Here is a 22,500-nt window from a genome sequence, read left to right as displayed (position 1 = left end):
GAAGCTGTAAAAATAAATAAATGTAAAACAGGAAACACGTTAGAACTACTGTTTTTGTTTACATCCCTCAAAATGGTCTATATGGTACTTTACTGGGCATTTTTGCAGTAAATAACTGTAAAATTGCGGCAGGGTCTAACAGTGTATCTGTAATATGTGCACACACACACGCATATGGTCATGCACATTTCAGCTGGAGCTGTACAACATCTGATGCTGCTGATACTGCAGTGCGAAGGGCTGGAGAGAGACAGAGGGCAGTAAAGCGTGAAATCAGAAAGTGTCGGGCACATTACAGGACGCCTCTGAGGGGTCTTTCGGGAGCCTCAGAGTTCATTCTGCTCATCTCTCCATCACTTCATATATCTAACACAGCCCATGTGATCAGCAGCTAATGACCCCGCTGAATTACACACATCACTTTCACTGTGCCCTTCTTCCCTTCTTACACTTATAAACACTGTCCTGTTTTTAAGCTTCCTAATTTTGGAGTCTTCTAAAATAGGTCTGCATCCATCCAAGGTTAAAAAATACACTTTAATTTTCTCCTAATATCCACTGCTGCATCAGCTCTTTTCTCTCAGCGTCTGAAATGCCAGATTTAATGTAGTGATGACTCAATTCTTTCTTTCTTTCTTTCTTTCTTTCTTTCTTTCTTTCTTTCTTTCTTTCTTTCTTTCTTTCTTTCTGTCTTTCTTTCTTTCTTTCACTTACAAACACTGTCATGTTTTAATGCTTCCTGATATTGGATTCTCCTATAATAGGTCTGCATCCATCCAAGGTAAAAAAAAACAAAAAAAAACACAAATTTTCCCTTGACATCCACTTAAAGGTCTGAGTTCGTAAAACAATCCAAACTTCCCGTCACTGGTTTCAGAAGCATCTCTAAACCCCGCCCCATCTGAGAGTCTGCTCTGATTGGTCTCTCTAAACCCCACCCCTCTCTGAGAACCAGTTCTGATCACTTTGTTCTAATTGGTCTTTCTAAACGCCACATCTCTGTGAATATGCTCTGATTGGTCTCTCTAAACTCTGCCCTCTTTGAGAGTCTGCTCTAATAAGTCTCTCTAAAGCACACTCCTCTGAGAGCCAGCTCTTATAACTGTGTTCTGATTGGTCTCTCTAAACTCTGCCTTTTTTTAATCTGCTCTGATTGGTCTCTCTTAACTCCGCCCCCTCTGAGAGTCCGCTCTGAATAAAGTCTCTAAATCCCACCCCCTTTTTAAAAGTCAGCCCTGTTAACCTTGTTCTGATTGATCTCTCTAAACTCTGTACCCTCTAGGAGTCTGCTCTGCTCTGATTGGTCTCTCTAAACCCCACACCTCTCTGAGAGCCAGTTCTGATCACTTTGTTCTAATTGGTCTTTCTAAAGCCACCTCTCTGTGAATATGCTCTGATTGGTCTCTTTAAACTCCAACCCCCTCTGAGAGCCAGCTTTGTTAACTGCTCTGATTGGTTTCTCTAAACTTCGCCCCCTTTGAGAGTCTTCTCTGATAGGTCTCTCTTAAGCTTACCCCTCTGAGAGCAGCTCCTATAACTGTGTTCTGATTGGTCTCTCTAAACTCTGCCCCCTTTGAGAGTCTGCTCTGATAGGTCTCTCTAAACCTCTCCCCTCTCTGAGAGCAGCTCCTGTAACTGTGTTCTGATTGGTCTCTCTAAGCTCCGCCCCCTCTGAGAGTCTGCTCTGAAAGGTCTCTGTAAACCTCTCCCCTCTCTGAGAGCCAGCTCTTATAACTGTGTTCTGATTAGTCTCTCTAAACTCTGCCCTTTTCCTTATCTGCTCTGATTGGTCTCTCTTAACTCCGCCCCCTCTGAGAGTCTGATCTGAATAATGTCTCTAAATCCCACCCCCTTTTTGAAAGTCAGCTCTGTTAACCTCGTTCTGATTGGTCTCTCTAAACTCCGCCCCCTCTGAGTCTGCTCTGCTCTGATTGGTCTCTCTAAACCCCACCCCTACCTGAGAACCAGCTCTGATCACTTTGTTCTAATTGGTCTTTCTAAACGCCCTCTCTCTGTGAATCTGCTCTGATTGGTTTCTCTTAACTCCGCCCCCTCTGAGAGTCTGCTCTGAATGATGTCTCTAAATCCCACCCTCTTTTTGAAAGTCAGCTGTTAACTTTGTCCTGATTGGTCTCTCTAAAGCCCACCCCTCTCTGAGAGCCAACTCCTATAACTGTGTTCTGATTGGTCTCTCTAAACTCTGCCCTTCTGTGAATCTGCTCTGATTGGCCTCTCTTAACTCCGACCCCTCTGAGCGTCTGCTCTGAACGATGTCTCTAAATCCCATCCCAGAGACCAATCAGAGCAGACTCTCAAAGGGGCCGGAGTTTAGAGACCAATTAGAACAGTTAACAAAGCTGGCTCTCAGAGGGGGGTGGAGTTTAGACAGACTAACCAGAGCATATTCACAGAGATTTGGGGTTTAGAAAGACCATACAGAACAAAGTGATCAGAGCTGGCTCTCAGAGAAGGGTCGGGTTCAGAGAGACCAATCAGAGCAGAGCAGACTCTCAGAGGGGGCGGAGTTTAGAGACCAATCAGAACAAGGTTAACAGAGCTGACTTTTCAAAAGTCATATTTATGTGTTATTTATAATCACACATTTGTCCTGAAAATCTAAATAAGGTGAGAAATATAGAGAAGGCAAGAAGGTCACTGATTCGAGCCCCGGCTGGGTCAGCTGGCATTTCTGAGTGGAGTTTGCATGTTCTCCCAGTGTCGTTGTGGATTTCCTCCAGGTGCTCCAGTTTCCCTCACAGTCCAAATACATGCGCTATAGGTGAATTGGATTAGCTAAATTGACCGTAGTGCATGAGTGTGTGTGTAAATGAGTGTTTCCCAGTACCGGGTTGCAGCTGGAAGGGCATCCTCAGTGTAAAACATATGCTGGAATAGTTGTTGTATGGTTCATTCCAGACCCTAACACCCCATTCACACGGGGTTGCAGCGTCAACGCTTCACATTCACTTTGAATAGGTGACATCAGGCGTTGCCGACTTGCATTGTGGATCCGTCGGCGCCGCTTCAGAGGCGTTGCTCGCTGCAGAAGTTAGGACTAGCTCAACTTTTCAATCACCGACAGAAGCGTCAGCCAATCAGATCGCTGTATGCAAATACACCAGCTAGACAGTGGCCTAATGCTGACTAAATTTCATTGGCTGACGCTTCTATGACGATCGCTTCAGCCCTAACTTCAGACACGCCTACAGTCAAGCCTTGACGATGAAGCCCCGTGTGAATGGGGCGTAATAAATAAGGGACTAAGCCGAAGGAAAATAATGAATGAATGTAGACTGGAATCTCTGGCGACTCATTTCAGATAGTCAATAGTTCTCCAACAAAACTCTTCAGATCTTTGTGCAGGACATTGTCATGATATCTGTATTCCTGATCAAACTGTGTAAGATCCTGTGTGTGTGTGTGTGTGTGTGTGTGTGTGTGTGTGTGTGTGTGTGTGTGTGTGTGTGTGTGTGTGTGTGTGTGTGTGTGTGATTGACAGCTCTGTTTATCAGTGAGTACAGAATATCTCCATCCGCTCCGCCTGCTGTCTAATTTATCGATCACACAGTTATTGATCGCAGCCCAGGGCTAACTGTGTGTGTTTCTGTGTGCACTGTCTTGACTTCCTGTTGCATGTGTGTGTGTGCTTTCTGTGCGCTACTTTCTGTGGTTTGTGTGTGCTTTGTGCACTGTGTTAACTTTCTATTGCCTGTAAGTGTGTGTGTGAGAGAGAGAGAGTGTATGTACATGTGCAATTGTTTGTCTGTGTGTGAGAGAGTATCTGTGTGGCTTTTCTCTCTGTCTGTCTGTGTGTGTGTGTGTGTGTGTGTGTGTGTGTGTGTGTGTGTGATTTTGAAACATTTGAGTGTGTGTTTGTGTCTATGATTTTTGTGTCTGTCTGTGTGTGTGTGTGTGTGTGTGTGTGTGTGTGAGAGAGAGAGAGAGAGAGTGTGTGCGTGGGTGTGTTTTTGTGTGTGTAAGTGTGTGTCTGTGTGTGAGAGAGTGCGTGTAAATGTGTGTGTATATCTTTGTGGCTTTTGTGTGTGTGTTTAAGTTTGTGCATGTGTGTTATTGTGTAACATTTGAGTGTGTGTTTGTGTATGTGTCTGTATGATGTGTGTGTGTGTGTGTGTGTGTGTGTGTGAGTGTGTGCAAGTGTGTGTCTGTGTGTGAGAGTGCGTGTAAGTGTGTGTGTGTGTGTCTTTGTGGCTTTTGTGTGCGTTTACGTTTGTGTATATGTGTGTGTGTGTGTGTGTGTTATTGTGTAACATTTGAGTGTGTGTTTGTGTATGTGTCTGTATGATGTGTGTGTGTGTGTGTGTGTGTGTGTTTGTGTGTGTGTGTGTGTGTGTGTGTGTGTGTGTGTGTGTGTGTGTGTGTGTGTGTGTGTGTGTCTGTGTTTGAGAGTGCGTGTAAGTGTGTGTGTGTGTGTGTATATCTTTGTGGCTTTTGTGTGCGTTTACGTTTGTGTATATGTGTGTGTGTGTGTTATTGTGTAACATTTGAGTGTGTGTTTGTGTATGTGTCTGTATGATTTTTGTGTGTGTGTGTGTGTGTGTGTGTGTGTGTGTGTGTGTGTGTGTGTGTGTGAAAGAGTTTGTGCGTCTGTAACGATTGTGTGTGTGAGTGGGTGTGTTTTTGTGAGTGAGAGAGTGCGTGTAAATGTGTGTGTGCCTTTTGTGCGTGTGTTTTTATGTTTGTGCATGTGTGAGTGTGCGTGTCATTGCGTCTGTGTCTGTAAGAAAGAAATTGTGTGTGTGTGTGTGCATGTCTGTATGCAAGTGAGTGTGTGTCTGCATGTGTGGCTTGTGTGTGTAATTGTGTCTCTGTTTGTGTGTGTGTGATTGTGAAACATTTGAATGCATGTTTGTGATGTTTGTGTGCCTTTATGTGTATGTCTGTGTAACCTTTGTCTGTGTGTGCGTTTGTGTACGTGTGTGCCTGTGTGTGTGTGAGAGAGAGGGAAAGTGTGAAAATGTGTGTGTGTTTATCTGTGTGGCTTTCGCGTGTGTTATTTGTGTTTGTGTATGTGTTTTTGTATGTGTGAGTGCGTGAGAATGTGTTTGTGTGTGTCTGCACGTGTGGGTGTGTGTGGCTTGTGTGTGTAAGTGTGTCTGTCTGTGTGTATGTGTGTGTGATTGTGTAGTATTTGAGTCTGTGTGTGATTTTTGTGTGTTTGAGTGAAAGACTGTGCTTGTGAGATTTCTGTGTGTGTGGGTGTGTTTTTGAGTATGAAAGTGTGTGTCTGTGTGAGAGAGTGCGTTCAAATGTGTGTGTCTGCATGTATCAGTGTTTGTGTTTGACTGTCTGTAATTGTATAACATTTTAATGTGTGTTTGTGTGTCTGTGTGTGAGAGGCTGTGTGTGTTTGTGGGTGTGTTTTTATGAATTTGTTTGTTTTTTTGTTGTTTGTGTATGCATGTATGTGTGTGTAAATGTGTGATTTTGTGTGTGTGTGTGTGTGTGTGTGTGTGTGTGTGTGTGTTTCACTATTGTTCAAGCATCATTAGGAGGAAAGAGTGGTCCTGTAAGGAGAGCACAAAGAGGACAGGAGGAGAAAAAGAAGGAGCGATTACACACACACACACACACACACACACACACTCAAAGAGAGAGAGAGAGAGAGAGAGAGAGAGAGAGAGAGAGAGAGAGAGAGAGAGAGAGAGAGAGAGAGAGAGAGAGAGAGAGAGAGAGAGAGCGAGAGCATCGTTACTGCAGGGAAGACGAGCAGAATAGAGGAGCAGAGATAAGAGATAAGAGCATCTCTGCAGCGTCTCAGTGTCTTTCTGAGCGTCGCTCTTCATTACCTGCACCTACAGCTACTGATCCGACACACACTGCATACTAACGCACACACACACACACACACTTCTGATGGGTTTTTTACATTCGCATTTATGCAGATGCTTTTAAGCAAACTGACTTGCACCAGATGAAGTGCTTTTAAAGTTTATCAAACCCTCAGTGAAATGAATCAGGGTGACCAATGGCTCAGTGGGAAGCACAATCGCCTCACAGCAAGTAGGTCGCTGGTTCGAGCCTCAGCTGGGTCAGCTGGTATTTCTGTGGGGAGTTTGCATGTTCTCTCCGCGTTTGTGTGGGTTTCCCCCACAAGTCCAAACACATGCGCTATAGGGGAATTGGGTAAGCTAAATTGGCCGTAGGGTATGCATGTGAATGGGAGTGTATGGGTGCTTCCCAGTGTTGGGTAACAGCTGGAAGGGCATCCGCTGTGTAAAACATACGCTGGATAAGTTAGTATTCATTCCACTAATTTATTTTATTTTTGTTTTATAAAGTTGAAGTTAGAATTATTAGCCCCCATTGATATTTAATAGACACCCAAATGATGTTTAATAGAGTAAGGAAATTTTCACAGTGTGTCAGATAATATTTTTTCTTCTGGAGAAAGTCTTTTCTATTTTATTTCGGCTACAATAAAAGCAGTTTAAATTTTTTTAAACACCATTTTAAGCTCAATATTATTAGCCCCTTTAAGCTATTTTCAATAGTTTACAGAACAAATTATACAATAACTTGCTTTATTACCATAACCTGCCTAGTTAACCTAGTTAAGCCTTTAAATGTCACTTTAAGCTGTATAGAAGTGTCTTGAAAATATATAGTCAGACATTATTTATTGTCATCATGGCAAAGATAAAATAAATCAGTTATTAGAGATGAGTTATTAAAACTATTATGATTAGAAATTTGTCGAAAAAAATCTCTCCGTTAAACAGAAATTAGGGGGGAAAAAAACGGGGGGCTAATAACTTTGACTTATGTATTATACACACACCCAAGCTCCTCTTAAACACTTAAATCTTCCCACACATGTGCTGCAGTACCTGCTGCCAGAACAATAAAGTCATCCAGACCCAGAGACGCACTGAACAATACGACAGTCTCTGCCCACACACACACACGCACAGACACACGCACAATATCAAACATACATGACGACACAATACAGTATCACTGGCAAACACCACCCAACCACCCACAGTTCACACACACACACACGCACACACACACACACGCGCGCACACACACACACATACACACTCACACATTCACACACACACACATACACACACACACACACACACACACACACACTCATTAGAAGTAAAAAAGGCTTCATCACATCAAAGCGCAGGAAAAGCCGCTCGTGGTGTTTTCAGCATGAGGGTTCAGACAGAAGCGTGTGGGAACAAAGACAGAGGTGAATAATAGAGGATCTGATCCACAATCAGTGAGCTTACACACACACACACACACACACTGAAAACTACACAAAAGGATACAGATTTGAATACTGATTCTGATTCCACATTCTAATTCTGATATTGATTTTGATACCAATTCTGACGTGGATTCTGGTACTGATTCTTTTTCTAATTCTGATATTGATGCAGATTGTTATACTGATTCTGGATTTAGGATTCTATTTCTCATGCTATGTTCACATTAGATGCGGATGAAGCGTTAAGTGCGAATGATTACCATGTCAGTCCAGGGTTCAACACTAAGGATTTTTTCTACTGGTCTGATCGGGCCAGTGGTTCAGATTTTTACTTGCCCTGCCAAAATTTTTACTGGCCCTACCAAAAAAAAAAGGGAAGTTAATAACTATTTTTGGCCACATATTTTAAATAATGTGTCAAAAATATAGGGCTCTATTTTGACGGTCCATGCGCAGAGCGCAAAGCGCAGGGCGCAAACACTTTCGGGACGTGTAAGAACGCATTTTTGCTAATTTAAGGACGGGAAATCTGCCTTGCGCTATGGCGCATGGTCTAAAAGGGTTGAGTTTATTTTCTTAATGAGTTATAGGTGTGTTTTGAGAATAAACCAATTAGAGTCTCATCTCCCATTCCCTTTAAGAGCCAGCTGCGTCGCGCCAAGAGCGCATTCGCTATTTACAAGACGCAAAGTAAGTCTAAGTGGAAAAAATGAGCAAACAGTTGACAGTTTTTTAACAGAAAACTGTTAAACAGAGCATCTACTGCGTGAGAATGAGAGATAATGAAACTACTTTCACTTTCGCTCTTGGATAGGGAAACCTTTACGCACAGACATCAATTAGTCTATAAATAATTAATTTTGTTTGTTAAGCGCAAATATTCATTTCAAAACTATTTCTAAATTCAGTTCTGATTTCTAGCAAACGAATAAATGAACAATAATAACAAAATGTGCTCAAAAACCTGAGTTATATCCTAAAACACATGCTGTGCCCCATATGGTCTAAAACCTGACAGGTGGACAAATCTAAGACTGTTTTTAATGAAACAAATATAAATATAGATATAATAAATAATACTGCTAATAATAATAACATTATACAAAAGTAACTTGAATGAACTGAAAAAGCCTCCCGAGATGAAGAAAGTATGAAGGCAGTGGTTTTTAAATTCATGTAGGCTAGAAATTAATATGTTTTGTAATATTTTAATGTTTTATATTTATATCCTATATATATATCCTTAATATTTTATATCTTTTTCATATGTAAAGATATTTGCGTATTGCATCTTGTTTGTAGTGTGTGAGCCAGGTGCACTTTGCGCCAGACAATAGACCGACTTTGTTCTGGTCTAAAGATCAGACTATTTACAGTTTCTCAAAATAGCAACGCGCCAAAACACGCCTGCTTTTTTAGACCAGAACGCCTATGGGCGCACATTTGAGTGCAAATGCATTTGCTATTTAAACAGCGTGGCGCAACGCCTCAAAATGACCCTTGCGCCAAGCTTAAAGTAGTAAAAGACTATTGCGCTGCGCCTTGCACCGGGTGTATGATAGGGCCCATTGTCTGTGAATCTAGTCTGTGTTATGCAAATAAAAAAAGAGTAGTATAGAAAATGTGGGTTTTTTTTAATTGCGGTTCAAAATTATTTAACAAAAGGTGGGCTAACTTGTCAAACTGACGGCAAACTGTGCAAAACATCACTTCATTTTTTTGTTGCGTTGTTCACACATAAATGTCTGCTTCCAAGACATTAGAAATAGACATTTTCTTTTAGCCTTATAATTTGATGTTGCCGCCATGTTGCTGTTTCTTCTCTGTACTGATTGTTACCAGGTTATGGAAAAAAATAGCATGCTCAAAACATCAAGTCAGATAAGAGGAACTGGAAAGCAATATGGTGTTTACGACATCACAGAGAAGGTCATGTTTGAAGACTTAAAATCACTTAAAATGCATCTAATTGACAAATAGTCGCAGACAATTAAATGTTAGTGACAAGGCAGCACTGTCCCAATCGGGCCAGTAATGATCCTGTCTACTGTCTCAAGAGTCTCTCACGCTGGCCCAGGGCCACCCGGCTGTCCTTATTGTTGAGTCCTGTAGTCACATGCAGTGTGTAACACAGCGCTAAGTGAATAATCACATCCAGCGAAGGTTTAAATCTAAGTGCAGCATGTTTAAAACTATTGATTCTTTAGCGAAATAGTTGACTCTGAGTCGAATAAGCGAATCGAGTTGGATTCGGATCTTTTGTTTGATCGCATCAATGTCGATTCAGTACATCACCAAATATGTAGTTTCAGTAAAATGTGAACGCGCTTTCACTTCATACACTAGCAGAGGCACGGAGAAATCACAGAACTGTTCATGACTGAAGATGACGATCACTGACAGATTGAGAATTGGCTGAGGGGAGTAAAGGGTTAAAGTTCATTTTCACAACATCACCACAGTATAGCCAACCGTGAGCTGTGTTTGCTCCTGTAATTTTTCTGATTTTTTAAACAATAACCTAGGCTGCAATGCGGGATTCGTCAGCAGTTTGCTATTGAGGCAGCAGAGACTATGGGACTTTGACAGGGACTTTGTCAGTAACTTTAACAGTTCAAATGGACCAGTTTCTTCTTCCTCCAGATCAGAACATGTGTCATTAAAATTGTTGCTGGCGTAGTTTGTTATTGTTGTAGTTTGCAAAATATGTGTTTAATCGTGTGTTAGAAGTTGTAATCACCCCGCACGGCTTGTGATCACGTATCTATTACAGATCAGTGTTTGTACTGTATCTCTTAGGTTAAATCTGTATGGGGCTGTTCACATATCGCATCCAAAACTACGCGTGCTTCTTCCTTTACTGATTTAAATGCGTTTCTGAATTGGCGATCCTCTGCTGTTTGTCTTTGCTATGGCCACCATCAGCAATTTTCAAAATAGTTCAACTTTTGCCACTGTGTGGATTAATATTGAGTGTGTGTCATTGTTTTATACTTGTAAGGGTTAAGAGAAAATATTTATTATGTTTATATGCTGGTGTTTAACCTCATTGATTTATTGCGTTCCTGCATTGGGCTCTCACATACTCTGTGCTACTTTACAGCCATGGTGGGCTTTTCTTGTGCTGAACGCAGCGACCAATCACTACAGCCTTGGTCTTCAGTCCAATCAGTGCAGATTAACTTGTTGTTGGAGACACCTAAATCCAAAATATCATCTTGTTTAATAGAAAAAACAGGGGCTCTTTAAGTCAATGCAAAGATGCGAATAGACATGCTGTGGCGCGATTCACAAGAATGAAGTGGCACGAGTTTCGAGCGAATCTCTCGAACTTCTGAACTTCAGTGAACATTCGCACTGCGTTACGTAATCAGGACCTTGCTCTTGCATGATTATGACATAGCACCTGTTGTTGGTTTCCCGAGGGGAAATCTTTTTGCCGACACCAGACAACAGCTCATCAAAATAATAATAATAATAATAATAATAATACATTTTATTTAAAGGCGCCGTAAAATCAACATTCTGCAATCAAAAATCAACAATAAAAATTCTGATGAGGGATTCTGATTCTGATTCTTTTATTTATTTTGATACAGATTCTGATACAGATTCTAATAATGATTCTGATACCCATAATGATTATGATAATGGTTCTGGTTTTGATTCTGATCCTTATACGGACTTAGATACTGATTCTAATGGATTCTGATACTGAATTTGATAATGATTCTGATACAAATTCTGACACTAATATTGATTCTGATTCATGTACTGATTCTGATGGACTCTGATTCTGATACTTATACAGATTCGAATTTTGATTCTAAAACTGCCCAGTGTCATGAAAGTGAGCATTTTCAAACAGTCATTTGTTAATGTGATTATCTGATTTTGATACTGAGACCCTGATTTTCATACTGATTCTGATACCTATTCTGATACTGATTCTGAACCAAATTCTGACATGGACTCTGATACTTTTTCTTGTTAAGATACAGATTCTGATACTGATTCAGATATTGATTCTCATATCCATACTGATCCTGATAATGATTCTGGTTTTGATTCTGATTCTTATCCGGATTCAGATACATACCAATTCTGATCAATTCTGATTCTGAAACTGAATCAGATACCAATTCTAATACCAATTCTGATTCTGGTCTTAAACTGATTCTGATACAAATTCTTACGTGCATTCTGATACAGATTCATTGTCTTATTCTGATATGGATTCTGATACAGATTCATTGTCTTATTCTGATATGGATTCTGATACAGATTCATTGTCTTGTTCTGAAATGGATTCTGATACAGATTCATTGTCTTGTTCTGAAATGGATTCTGATACAGATTCATTGTCTTGTTCTGACATGGATTCCAATACTGATTCTTTGTCTTATTCTGATATGGATTTTGATACAGATTCTGGTTTGATTCTAATTCGTGTACTGATTCTGATTGACTCTGATTCTGATACTTATTCAAATTCAAATATTGATTCTAAGACTGTCCAGTGTCATGAAAGTGAGCATTTTCAAGCAGTTCATTTGTTGGTGTGATTATCTGATTTGATACTAAGACCCTGATTTTTATACTGATTCTGATACCTATTCTGATTCTGATTCTGAAAAAAAATTCTGACATGGACTCTGATACTTTTTCTTGTTGTGATACAGATTCTGATACTGATTCCGATAAATTTTGATACTGAATCAGATACTAATTCTGTTACCAATTCTGATTCAGATTCTGTCACTGATCCTGATTCTTAAACTAGTTCTGATACAGATTCATTGTCTTGTTTTGAAATGAATTCTAATACAGATTCATTGTCTTATTTTGATATGGATTCTGATATAGATTCATTGTCTTATTCTGATATGGATTGTGATACAGATTCATTGTCTTATTCTGATATGGATTGTGATACAGATTCATTGTCTTATTCTGAAATGGATTCTGATACAGATTCATTGTCTTATTCTGATATGGATTGTGATACAGATTCATTGTCTTATTCTGAAATGGATTCTGATACAGATTCATTGTCTTATTCTGATATGGATTGTGATACAGATTCATTGTCTTATTCTGATATGGATTGTGATACAGATTCATTGTCTTATTCTGAAATGGATTCTGATACAGATTCATTGTCTTATTCTGATATGGATTGTGATACAGATTCATTGTCTTATTCTGAAATGGATTCTGATACAGATTCATTGTCTTATTCTGATATGGATTCTGATACAGATTCATTGTCTTATTCTTATACTGATTCTGATATAAATTGCACTACACTACAGTTCATTTGTTGGTGTGATTATCTGAGGATGATCTCAGTGATTCTAATACTGATATTTATTCTGATTCAAATTCTGATGCTTATTCTGATTCTAATTCAAATTCTGATACTTATTCTGATTCTAATTCTTATTTTAATTCTAATTCAGATTTTAATTCAGATTTTGATTCTGATGGTTATTCTGATTCTAATTCACATTCTGAAACTTATTCTGATTCTCATGCTTATTCTGACTCTAATTTAGATTCTAATTCAGATTCTAATTCTGATACTTATTCTGATTCAAATTCTTATTTCAATTCTAATTCTGATTCCAATTTTGATTCTGATTCTGATTCTTTTTCTAATTGTGGTGCTTATTCTGATTCTAAATCAGATTCTAATTCAGATTCTGATTCTAATTCTATTTCTAAAACTGTCCAGCATCATGAACGGCAGCATTTTTGTACGGTTTCATTTTATTAGCATGATTATCTGTGTACTCACCCAGCCACCCGGCTCCAGAATTGGGCACACACATGTCGGTCTCAGCGCTGGGCAGAACGAAGCCCACCACAAACACCTCCACACCGTCAGACATGAGCGCCAGTCCCAGAACGAAGAAGAGCTGCCACTGAAAGCGTCCATGTCCACACTCCTGAATAATCAGCTCATATTGCTGCGCCAGCTCCTCCTCATCCGCCTCACGCTCCTTTTCCAGTTCATGTTTATCCTTCAGATTCTGGCCAATAGCAGCCTGGCCCCGCCCATTCACAGCACCACCCCCTCCTGGCACACCCTGATATTCGCCCTCATAGATTTCATCCTCATCATCATGTCCCTCAGTTGCGTCACTAGATCCTTCATCGTCCTCTCTATGATTTTGACCATCCTGATAATAACCATCATCTCCGCCGTCTTCTTCGTCATTTTCAAAACGACTGTAAGAGCGTCCGGCGTATTCGTCGGATGCTCGGTCTACGGCTTTGTTGACTTTTTTGACCGCATGCCGTTTGGCTTCTTTGGCGATGTCACGAGCACCTTTTGTCAGAGACGTCCGGTCTCTGTAGGGGTCCTCCATCTTGGTGAGGTCAGATTTTGATGGTTTGAAAAGTGTATGAGTTTACCAAATGTGAGTTTTCAGGGGTGGATGTTGTTGCAGGTCACGGGAGTGGTTTAGAGGTGGACAGCGGTGACGGCTTCATTCACTTCATTCGGAAAAGAAGGGACCTTTAAAAAGAAGAAATAAATCATTTAAATTATATTCTTGCTCTCTACAATAGCCAGACTTAATAAACAAATCAATCAATCAATCAATCAATCAATCAAACAAACAAACAAACAAAGAAACAAATCAATCAGCTAATCAATCAAATTATTCACTTGTGAATAAATTATTTATTTACTAAAATAAATAATAAATAAGAGATTAAATAAATCAACTTATTTAAAACAATTTATTTATACTAGTAAAAAATATTTATTTATTGACAAACAATGAATAAGTAATTAAATAAATAATTAAACAAACAAACAAGCAAATAAATAAATAAATGGATTTTAATATTTAGTTTTGTCTTGGTTGTATCTGATTGTATTACATTATATTATTTATTACATTACATTTTTATATTTAATATATTTTAAAGATTTTTCTTTGTCAAAACAATAGATTTATACTTAATCAAATAACTAAATTACATTTAAATAATTATCCATAATTATTGTATTTTATAATGTAAAGTAATTAATTATACTTCCAACATATACAATATACTGGTTGTTTTTTATTATATTTTATGTTGTATTATTTGTTACATTACATTTATATATATAATATATTCTATGCACTTTAAATATTTTTAATTGTATGTATGTATTCATACTTAATTAAATTACTAAATAATCATATTTAAATAAGTGTCCATAACTAGCATTAATTATTTATGTTTTAAAAAATACTTATATTAACTTTTACTTAAATAAAATATATTTATACTTAATTTATTTTATTTTATTATGTTGGTGTATATACAGAAAAATGTGAAGTAATAACTAAATTATTAAATTAAAAATAAAATATTGTAATAATTATTTAAATAAATAAATAAATAAATAAATAAATAAATAAATAAATAAATAAATAAATAAATATATAGGGATTTGTCAGTTTTGGCATTGCTTTACTTGTATCTTATTGTATTATATGTTATATTATTTATTACTTTACATTTCAATATTTAATTTATTTTGTGCACTTTAAAATCATTTAAATTTTATTACAAAACAATTTATTCATACTTAATAAAATAAATAAATTATCATATTTAAATACTTAATTATCCATAATTGTTATAATCTATTGTTGATGTTTTTAAATATACTTCTATTAACAAATACTTATATAAAATATACTTTTACTTATTATTATTATTAATATATATATATATATATATATATATATATATATATATATATATATATATATATATATATATATATATATATATATATATATGAATGTATGCCCCAAAATGTGAAGTAATAATTCAATAATTAAATTAAAAATAAGATATTGTAATAAATAAATAAATAAATGTTTAGAAATTTTATTATTTAACTTTGTTTTGGTTGTACCTTATTGTATGTTATATTACTTAGTATTACATCAAATTTTATTATTTATTATATTTTATGCAAAACAATATATTCATAATTAAATAGCTAAATGATTATTTAAATACTTGAATAATTATCCATAATTATTGTATTTTATTATTATTTATGATTTTAAATAATGTGAAGTAATAACTAAATTGTTAAAAATATAAAATAAAAAATTGTAATAAATAAATAAATAAATAATGTAATGGGGTTTAATATTTAACTTTGTCTAGGTTGTATCTTATTTACATTTTTTTTTATATTATTTATTACATTAAATTTTTATATTTAATATTTTATATGCACTTTTCAAAGAATGTAAATTTTGTTTTAAAACAATTTATTCATACTTCAATAACTAAATAATCCTATTTAAATACTTAAATAATTGTTCATAATTACTGTAATTTAATATGTAGGTTTTTAAATATATTAAGATATACCTATATAAAATATACTTATACATCTAATAATAAAACATAATAATGTAAATTAATAATTAAGTATATGCCCAAAAATGTGAAGCAATAACTTTGTTATTAAATTAAAAATAAAAGATTGTAATAAATAAATGTACAGGGATTTTAATGTTTAGCTTTGTCTTTGTTGTATCATATTAAGGGTTATATTATTTATTACATTACATTTTTATATTTAATGTATTTTATGCACTTTAAAATTATTTTAATTGTATTTCAAAACAATACTTTCATGCTTAATTAACTGTCCATAATTATTATATTTTATTATTGTTTATGTTTTTAAATATACCTATATTAACACACACACACACACACACACACACACACACACACACACACACACACACACACATATATACATATATATATACATATATATATATATATACATATATATATACATATATATATATACATATATATATATATATATATATATATATATATATATATATATATATATATATATATATATATATATATATATATATATATATATATATATATATATATACATACATACATACTTAATCATTTATTTTATTTATTTTATTATATTTTATTAATTTGGTGTATAAGACCCCAAAATTTAAAGTGATACCTAAATTATTCATTTAAAAATTAAAGATAAAAAATAAATAAATGTATAGGAATTGTAATATTTAGTTTTGTAATGTATGTATTTTATTCGATTTTATATTATTTTTTTCATTACAATGTTTTATTTAATATGTTTAAAGCATTTTTTATAGAATTAGTTTTATTTCACAACAATATATATCCATACTTATTTATTTTTAGTTAATATACATGATTATTTTATTTTATTATTTATGTTTTTGAATATACTTATATAAACTTAGACTTGGATTAAATATATTTATAAAATTAAGTATTAATTTATATTATTATATTTTATAATTAGGGATGTATATGACAAAAATTTTAAGTAATAAATAAATAATTAAATAAAAAATAAAACATTGAAGAATAACCAAAAAATAATAATAGTGTATTATATACAACAACAAAAATAATAATAATATTAAATAATATTAAAATAAATAATACAAAAAATAAAAACATATTACATAACATATACACACACACACACACACACTTTTTTATTAATAATACTATTTAAAAATACAATTTGTGTTGTAATATATATTTTTCATTATAATAACTTATTAATAATAATATTAATAATAAATATAAAAAAATTTAAATATGGTAATAATGTTAATAATATTAATAATAATAATAATAATAATAATAATAATAATAATAATAATAATAATATTAGTAAATATAATAGTAAATGTAGTAATAATGTTAATAATAATAATAATAATAATAATAATAATAATAATAATAATGATGAATATAATAAGAGTAAATTTAGTAATAATGTTAATAATAAAAATTAATAATAAAAATAATAATAATAAATATAATAATAGTAAATATGGTAATAATGTTAATAATAATTAACATAATAAAAATAATAGTAATGATAATAATAATAATAATAATAATAATAATAATAAGCGTGTATATTATGAGTGTAACCAAAAAATAACACAAATACACACCTCACTATATATGAATACAGGTAGAGAGTGTGTGTGTCTTAAGGTATAACCAAAAGAAGAAATAAAAAACATCCGGTTGGATTTTGTTCCAGTTCAGATCTGAATTATCAAGACATTTTTTGGCTTTTACCGCTTAACTGCTGTAATTGAAAAAAGTAAAGCGGCTGCAGATCTCTACTGCCCTGCAGAAAGCCATAAATCAGGTTGGCACAGCGGGCAGAGGACAGTGTGACCAGTTTAACTCATCTCCACTGCTTCACACTATTAACCTCCAGCGGACGTCATGTGGACATTACCAGGACAGAACCAAGAAAAATGAAGAGACAAAACACACACACAGACATTACAGGAGTGTGAGTCTGAAAAACACACATCACACATGAGTACAGTGGAGGACGATCATCTGAATCTCTGACTACTGAAACATTCATTCTTAAACTCACACATAAGCCCTGCAGCATTGCAGTACAGTTTCCCATTCCAAACTGTGCCAGAACATTTTAAATCACACAAGAATCTTTTGAATCCTTCGACTGTGTCGCAGTGTTGAGGAAGGCACAACAACGCCTCTTCTTCCTCAGGCGTCTGAAGAGGTTTGGAATGAGCCCCCACATCCTCCGCTCGTTCACTGTGGAGAGCATCCTGTCTGGCTGTATCACCACCTAGTATGGAAACAGCACCAGCAGCAAATCGCAAAGGCCCACATAGGATTGTGTGAACTGCTGGATGCGTAGTAGGAGGTGAGCTTCCCTTCCTCCAAGACATCTACACCAGGCGGTGCATGAGGAACCCTCAGGCAGATGGTTCCGCAGCATCCGGTTAGGCACCAGCCGACTGAAGAAAAGTTTCTTCTCTCAGACTATCAGGCTGATGAACACTTAACACACTCCACACAGACTATTCCATAGCCCTCACTGCACACCATCAAGATGTAGCATGCACTGCACTTTAACCAATCCATACTTAAAACAATACTGCCTACAACTATGTGTACACCTATTCATTGTACATATCGCTGTAAACACTGCCAATTGTTCATTGTCCTGTTTTTTGTTTTTGTTTTTTTGTGGAAGTATGCTGTTGTATGTTGTATTACCCATATTAAACACACCTGAACCAATTAATAAGGACCTGAACACCATGTGATAATTACAGACAGGTGTGTTTGATATGGGTTGCAGCTGAAATCTGCAGGGAGGCGGCTCCCCAGGAACAGGGTTGTCCACTCCTGCTGTAGTATTTTGCACTGTCTGGAGCCAGCACCTAGGCTTTTCACTGATCATAGCACACGTGCTGCTGATGATGTGACAATTAAAGTGATTTTAATTTGATTATGAATATTCTGTTTTATTATATCCTACACTCTCAGAAATAAAGGTATAAGAGCTGTCTCTGGGGAAGGTACATATTTGTACCCTCAGACAGTGGTCCCCAACTTTATCACCGCAGACCGGTCAACGGTTGTCAATTTTACAACGGACCGGTGTGGGGGATTGGGGGGGGGGGGTTGCTTCACGTGAACACAGCTGCTGTTTTATAACTTTAAACTATCAACAACCACCATTGAGTTATATTCTAGCGATCGTTCTTCCTGCTCTGTGGTATATTTTGGCATAGTCCATTTTACGTGAGATGGCGGGGTTGAGTGGAAGAAACCAAGTCGCGGGGGGGGGATATTTTCTACAGAAATAAATTATGGCTGTTTCTCAATTCCAAGAACGCAGAGAACTGCCCTAAGAGTCCATAATAGTACCTCAAAGGTAATTTTTAGGTACATTTGAGTACTAATATGCAAATATGTACCTTTTGAAAAGGTACTGCCCAGAAGAATCTTTTGAACCTTAAGAAAAGATTTTATTCTATACTCACCGGCCACTTTATTAGGTACACCTTACTAGTTGGACTCACTTTTGCCTTCAGAACTGCCTCAATCCTTTATGGCATATATTTAACAAGGTACTGGAAATATTCCTCAGAGATTTTGCTCCATATCGACATGATAGCATCACACAGTTGCTGCAGATTTGTTGACTGCACATCCATGATGCCAATCTCCCGTTCCACCACATCCCAAATCTGCTCTACTGGATTGAGCTCTGGTGACTGTGGAGGCCATTTGAGTACAGTGAACTCAAGTTCAGGAAAGCAGTCTGAGATGATTCATGCTTTATGACATGGTGCGTTATCCTGCTGGAAGTAGCCATCAGAAGATGTGTACTCTGTGGTCAGAAAGGGATGGACATGGTCGGCAACAATACTCAGGTAGGCTGTGGCGTTGACACCATGCTCAATTGGTACTAATGAGCCTAAAGTGTGCCAAGAAAATCTCCCCCACACCATTACACCACTACCAGCAGCCTGAACTGTTAATACAGGGCAGGATGGCTCAATGCATTCATGTTGTTAGCACCAAATTCTGACCCGACCATCCGAATGTGGCAGCAGAAATGGAGACTCATCAGAGCAGGCAACGTTTCTCCAATCTTCTATTGTCCAGTTTTGGTGAGACTGTGTGAATTGTAGCCTCAGTTTCCTGTTCTTAGCTGACAGGAGCGGCACCCGGTGTGGTGTTCTGCTGCTGTAGCCCATCCGCCTCAAGGTTGGACGTGTTGTGTGTTCAGAGATGCTCTTCTGCAGAGCTCGGTTGTAACGAGTGCGTATTTGAGTTACTGTTGCCTTTCTATCAGCTGGAACCAGTCTGGCCATTCTCCTTTGACCTCTGGCATCAAGGCATTTGCACCCACAGAACTGCGGCTCACTGAATATTTCCTCTTTCATAGACCATTCTCTGTAAGATGGTGGTGCATGAAAATCCCAGTAGATCAGCAGTTTCTGAAATACTCAGACCAGCCTGTCTGGCACCAACAACCATGCCACATTTAAAGTCACTTAAATCCCCTCTCTTCCCCATTCTGATGCTCGCTTTGAACTGCAGCAGATCATCTTGACCATGTCTGCATATCTAAATGCATTAAGTTGCTGCCATGTGATTGGCTGGTTAGAAATTTGCATCAACAAGCGGTTGGACAGGTGTACCTAATAATGTGGCCGGTAAGTGTATGCTATCAGAATGTTCTACATCACAGAACATTCTGAATCTTAAAATATTCTATTCTATTTCATTCTATTTTACATATTAATGATTACAGTGAACGTTCCAAACAGAAGCAGAACATTCTGACAGAAGAAGCTTCTGTTCCACTGCTTCCTCTAATTCTGCTATTATAGAGTTGCTGAATATAAAACTCTGCTCTACAGGAACTCTTTCAAACATCATTCATCATAAAGCAGCTCCAGAACAACATGCAGGCGAAATTGGCTCTTGTTAATAAAAAGCTGGACCCACGAGCCACGGAAGAGACTTTCTGTTTTCTGCATCTGGACTCAGGCTGACATTTGATAAGTGTGTTTGAATATCAGTCTGGCCAAGATGCTGATCATCATTAGAATGCCATTCATATTCATGAACTCTGGCATTTGTAAGCCAAATCTAAGAGCCTTGAGCCACAAAACCCACCGACAACAACTGTAGACACACAATTTAACACTGTATCTGTTTATACATTAATAATACGACCGCTTCAGTCTTTCTGCTTCAAAAATACATGTTTGATTTCAATGTTACTAACTGTGTCTGTGTATTCATCTGTAAAATGTGTACATTTTTATGCCAAATTAGAGCCGGTGGAATGGTAGGCGGGGAGAACCAGCATTAAAGGCACAGGCAACAAAAACAGCTACAGTGCGTTTAAAGCAGAAAATTACACTTCTGAAAGGTCTAATAAATAATCTGATGTGTGTTTCGAGCTAAAACTTTACAGACACATTCTGGAGACACAAAAGACGTATCTTAAATCTTGAAAAGGGGGTAAAATAAGTGCCCTTTTAATTATGGTACATTTATTTCAGAAGCTGAATGACCAAATCAGAAAAATGCATCCAAATTAAACTAAATGGTAACACTTTATAATAACTACACAACATGAACCCTTTATTAAGCATTAGCATATGGTGAATTCATTATCTGTTTAGCATTAACTCTACATTAATAAACGTTAGCAAGCAGTTTATAACTGCAGCTATAAATGCTCTTTTCTTGAATTAGAACCACATTTATACTGTGCTTAATAACTGTATTTTCATACTTTGTTAATCATTTATTTTTCATTACTAAATTTAGTATTTTATTATTTACAAACCAGCTGTATTTCGGATTAGTTGGTGGTTTTTAGGATCATTCAGAATGAGTTAGTAAATAATGAATAAACTTTTAAAATCAATGTTTATACATCTTATCGTTCAGGCATATATTAATGATTATATATGTGAATAAATGCTTTATTAACTCAACTTCATGCTGTTTTGTGACCTAATCTAAAGTGAGGACTATTTATGCTTGATAAATCCCTTATAAATGATAATTTAATGCTCTTATGCTCTTAATAATCTTTTTTTTTTTTTTTTTTTTTAGAATATGCAAAAAATCAAACAAATACAAGAAAAAGATCAACAAATAACAAATACAAAGCAATGAAACAAAAACAAAACAAAAACAACAACAATATAGTCATGTACTGGTATGTGCTTGAGTGTGTGCGTGTGAGTGTGTGTATGCATGTAAAGGTAACTTGGTGGACAGGTCAGAGTACATACATAAGGAACAATAACAGTCAATAAATGAAGCAAGTGTCACAGATATAGATAAAACATATAGAAAGAAACCAGTCAGAGGTAGGGAGTAACAACAATGCTTATTAATGTATGATAGTAAAAATGAGAGTAAAAAAAGAAAGAAAGGACAACAGTAATAACTGACAATAATAATAATAAATCACAAGTGCTACACTAACTTCTACTACAGAAAGTTACTTATATTACAACTACTACTGCTTCTACTACAGCCACAACCACGACTACTACTACTACAATGTCTACTAATACTGATACTACTACCACTACTGATAGCGTTTGCTATAACTAATACAACAACGTCTACTGCTACTGCTACTACTACTACTACCACCACAACAATCACTTCTACTACATCTACATCAACAATCATCTACATCTACTACTGATATTACTACACCAACAACGACTACTACTACTACTGTAACAACCACACCATTACTACTTCTGCTACTACTATACCAATGACATCTACTACTACATGAACTACAACTTCAATAATCTCCGTAACAATTACTCAATAACAATCGA

At 36.0% G+C, this 22,500-nt stretch overlaps 1 protein-coding gene and 1 long non-coding RNA gene across 3 annotated transcripts in view; both read right to left on the bottom strand.

Moving 5' to 3' along the window:
- LOC147838686 (uncharacterized) overlaps positions 1–22,500 on the bottom strand; it is a 1,589,207-nt gene that overhangs the window by 411,701 nt on the left and 1,155,006 nt on the right. The gene's annotated exons all lie outside the window — the stretch shown is intronic.
- The window catches only part of LOC101884074 (synaptic vesicle glycoprotein 2C), a 99,304-nt gene that overhangs the window by 62,652 nt on the left and 14,152 nt on the right, over positions 1–22,500 (bottom strand). For both annotated transcript variants that reach the window (XM_087300492.1, XM_087300493.1), the window contains exon 2: positions 13,047–13,769. In XM_087300492.1, coding sequence (XP_087156618.1) covers positions 13,047–13,620 — 574 coding nt within the window. In that variant the 5' untranslated portion in view covers positions 13,621–13,769. The remainder of the gene's footprint in view (positions 1–13,046; positions 13,770–22,500) is intronic.

This window comes from Danio rerio, chromosome 21 (assembly GCF_052040795.2).
Source record: "Danio rerio strain M-AB ecotype USA chromosome 21, GRCz13ab, whole genome shotgun sequence".
NCBI lineage: Eukaryota > Metazoa > Chordata > Actinopteri > Cypriniformes > Danionidae > Danio > Danio rerio.
The sequence above is the reverse complement of the archived record's forward strand: the minus strand, read 5'-3'. Positions and strand labels throughout refer to the sequence as shown.